This window comes from Eimeria tenella, genomic scaffold (assembly GCF_000499545.2).
Source record: "Eimeria tenella Houghton genomic scaffold, Eth_scaff1230, whole genome shotgun sequence".
Lineage (NCBI taxonomy): Eukaryota > Apicomplexa > Conoidasida > Eucoccidiorida > Eimeriidae > Eimeria > Eimeria tenella.
This window is the reverse complement of record NW_013543700.1, coordinates 1-3,047: the sequence shown is the minus strand read 5'-3', so window position 1 is coordinate 3,047 and position 3,047 is coordinate 1. Positions and strand designations below refer to the sequence as shown.

At 57.3% G+C, this 3,047-nt stretch overlaps 1 protein-coding gene across 1 annotated transcript; it reads right to left on the bottom strand.

The window, feature by feature from the left end:
* Positions 1 to 821: 821 nt before the first annotated feature.
* ETH_00001270 (uncharacterized protein) lies at positions 822 to 1,692 on the bottom strand (the record flags this gene model as incomplete). Its single annotated transcript, XM_013378964.1, has 4 exons — positions 822 to 971; positions 1,177 to 1,244; positions 1,446 to 1,543; positions 1,649 to 1,692. The coding sequence occupies 4 exons, from the start codon at positions 1,690 to 1,692 to the stop codon at positions 822 to 824; spliced, it is 360 nt and encodes a 119-aa protein (XP_013234418.1).
* Positions 1,693 to 3,047: the final 1,355 nt, after the last annotated feature.

Genomic DNA, 3,047 nt, shown 5'->3' with positions numbered 1-3,047 from the left:
TCCTCAGCTCTTGCAATAGTTCGCTTGCGGACTCAAAGCCGAAACCCTAAACCCTAAACCCCACCTGTAAACCCTAAAACACAGTACATAGATCCTAAACCCTAAACCCTCGACAAACCCTTAACCCTAAACCCTAGATATAAACTCTGAGTGCTAGATCTAAACCCCAAACATTGGATATACAGCCTAAGCCCCCGATATAAACCCTTAAACCCTAAACCCTTGAAGGAAAACCTAAACCCTAAGTGGAAACCCTAAACCCTAGCTACAAGCCCTAAACCCTAGGCGCCAACCCTCCACACTAGGCTGAACACTCTGGCCCTGTTGTTTTGTCCACGCAAGCTCCAAACCCTAAACCCTAAACTCTAAGTCCTAAACCCTAAACCCGAAACCCTTGGAGCACTTCATTTTCCTGCTGCGTCTCCAAAACGAAGCGAAACTTCGACTACCACGACAGCCCCGAAACAGCTGCTGTTGCAGCAGCAGCAGCAGCAGGAGCTGCGTTCTGCTGCTGCTGCTGCTAAATGGCTAAATCCACAGCAAGGCTCTTTGCTTTGGACTGCACACTGGCAGCACCCTGCTGCTGCTGCTGCTGCTGCAGCAGATGACGCTGCTGCGGCGGCAGCAGTTCCTGCTGCTGCAGCTGCAAATGCAGCAGCAGATGATGATGCTGCGGCGGCAGCAGTTCCTGCTGCTGCAGCAGCAGCTGCCGCTGCAGCAGGCCCTGCTGCAGCAGCTCCTGCTGCCGCGGTGTCCCTTAACTAAACGCCTCCCAAACACTAAACCCTGAACCCTAAACCCTGCTGGCCTGCGGAGGTGCTTCAATCGCTGCTGCTGCTGCTGCTGCCGCTGCTGCTGCTGCTGCTGCTGCTGCTGCTGCTGCTGCTGCTGCTGCTGCTGTCGGGGGCTGGCGGCAGCCGCCCCTCTTCTCTGGCGATGCGGATCATCTCGGCCAATTCCTTGCGGGTTTTCTGCAGCGAAACCCAAACCCTAAACCCTAAACCCTAAGCCCTAAACCCTCGAAGACCAGCAAGCCCTCCACAAACCCTAAAGCAGAACCCTTGCTGCTCGCTAGGGTTTAGGCCTCCCCAAGTTTCGGCATTTCTGGAGTTAAGGCTTCGCTAAACCCTTAGGGTTTGAGGCTTTCTAGGGTTTAGGGTTTAGGGTTTGGCCTGCCTCCTTGAGCAGGTAGTGTCTGTAGTTGTGGTGAACAGCGTCTTGCCAAATGTAGATGATGTTGGCGCCTGCCCGCAAACCCTAAACCCTAAACCCTAAACCCTAAACCCTAAACCTCAAAACCCCAAACCCCAAACCCTCGCCCGCGCCGCCAACTCGGCGGCCAGCTGCAACCCCCGAGCGCCGAACCAGAACGTAGGGTTTAGGGTCTAGGGTTTAAGGCCTGAGGTTTAGGGTTTGGGAACTAGGGTTTAGGGTTTAGGGTTTACCCTGGAAAACAGTGAAGCCAATCATCGTTGCTGCAACAACAGCATAAAGCCGATCGTAGAGGCGCTCGCGGCGGATGTGGAATGCGCTGTAGCTAAACCTGCAGACAAACCCTAAACCCTAAACCCTAAACCCTAAACCCTAAACCCTAAACCCTGGATCTGCTGGCGTAAAGGGGGAACTGCAGCTGCGGGTTTCGCCTCACCTGTTCCAGATGAACTGAAACGGCTTGTACCTCGGGCCTGCCATTTTGCTGCGGCGAGGGTTTAGGGTTTAGGGTTTAGGGTTTGGGGAGTAGGCGCGGCGCGCCCAGTGCCGATTGTCAAAACCCTAGACCCTAAACCCTCGTTTCCGGCACGCAGGAACTAAAAGTGCTCATCAGGCAGACACCAACAAGGCCTAGGGTTTAGGGTTTAGGGTTTGCAGCTGCGAACAGCATCAGCGGCAGCCGCTGTAGGGGGGAATGAGAGCCGCCGTTGTTGCTGCTGTTGCTGCTGCTGTTGCTGCCGTTGCTGCTGCTGCTGCTGCTGTTATTGTTGCTGTTGTTACAGAAAGCTGTATAGCTGGCGCCATGCCTGGGTGGATCTCCAGGAGCAGCGGCAGCAGCAGCAGCAAGTTGGGTCTGCTGCAACAGCAGCGTAGAAAACAGGTAAGACTTCAAACATGAAGATGAACTCTAGTTGAGCAGCAGCAGCAGCAGCAGCCGATGCGCCTTTTGGCGGTGCTGGAGGTCAGAAGGCTGCTGCAGTAGCGGCATGCAGCAGCAGCAGCAGCAGCAGAGGCAGCAGCTGCGGTTGTATTAGCAATTAGAACACGGTTTAAATAGAGACTCAACTCCTAAGCTTACTGACGCGGCTGCTGCACGGGAAGCAGCAGCGGCTGCGGCTGCTGGTCTATTTGCTGCTGCGGCTGCTGCCAGTTGCTGCTTCCGAGGGCTTTGTCTTGACTTCTTCTTTAACCAAAGACATGGGGGCCCCACAGCCCAGCGTTCGTGCTGCTGCGCTGCGGTGTCTTGCTGCTTCTGCTGATGCTGCTGTTGCTGCTCAGACTGAGCGCTACGCCCGTGCTGCACTTGGCGACCGGTCTGCTGCTGTTGCTGCTGCTGCAGTTCGCTGCGGCTTCGCCTTTTGTTCGCTGTCCCGGGAGCTCGTGCGCCGCTGGCTGGAGGAGCTGCAGGCTGCTGCTGCTGCTGCTGCTGCTGCGCCCTTTGCTGCCATGCACGCGCTGCTGCTGCTGCTGCTCCTCAAGCAGGGCGACCACATGGGCCAGCTCAAGGCCGTCGCCGCCGTGCTGCAGCAGCAGCAGCAGCAGCAGCAGCGCGCCCCCGTCGTCGACGTCGTGCTGCTGCGCCTCGGCTTCCAGCTGCTGCAGCAGGAAGCAGACCCCCGCACCCACAGTTTGCTGCTGCAGCACGCGGAGAGCTGCCTCCGCAGCAGCGAGGAAATGGTGGTTCTCGAAGCAGCACGTTCTCTGTGTCTCCTCGCAGCAATGGCGCAGCAGCCGCAGCAGCAGCAGCAGCAGCAGCAGCAGCAGGCGTGGTGCGGGTACAGCAAGCTGGTGTCTTACGACATGAGCAGCAGCTGCGCAGCTCTGGCGCAGCTGTG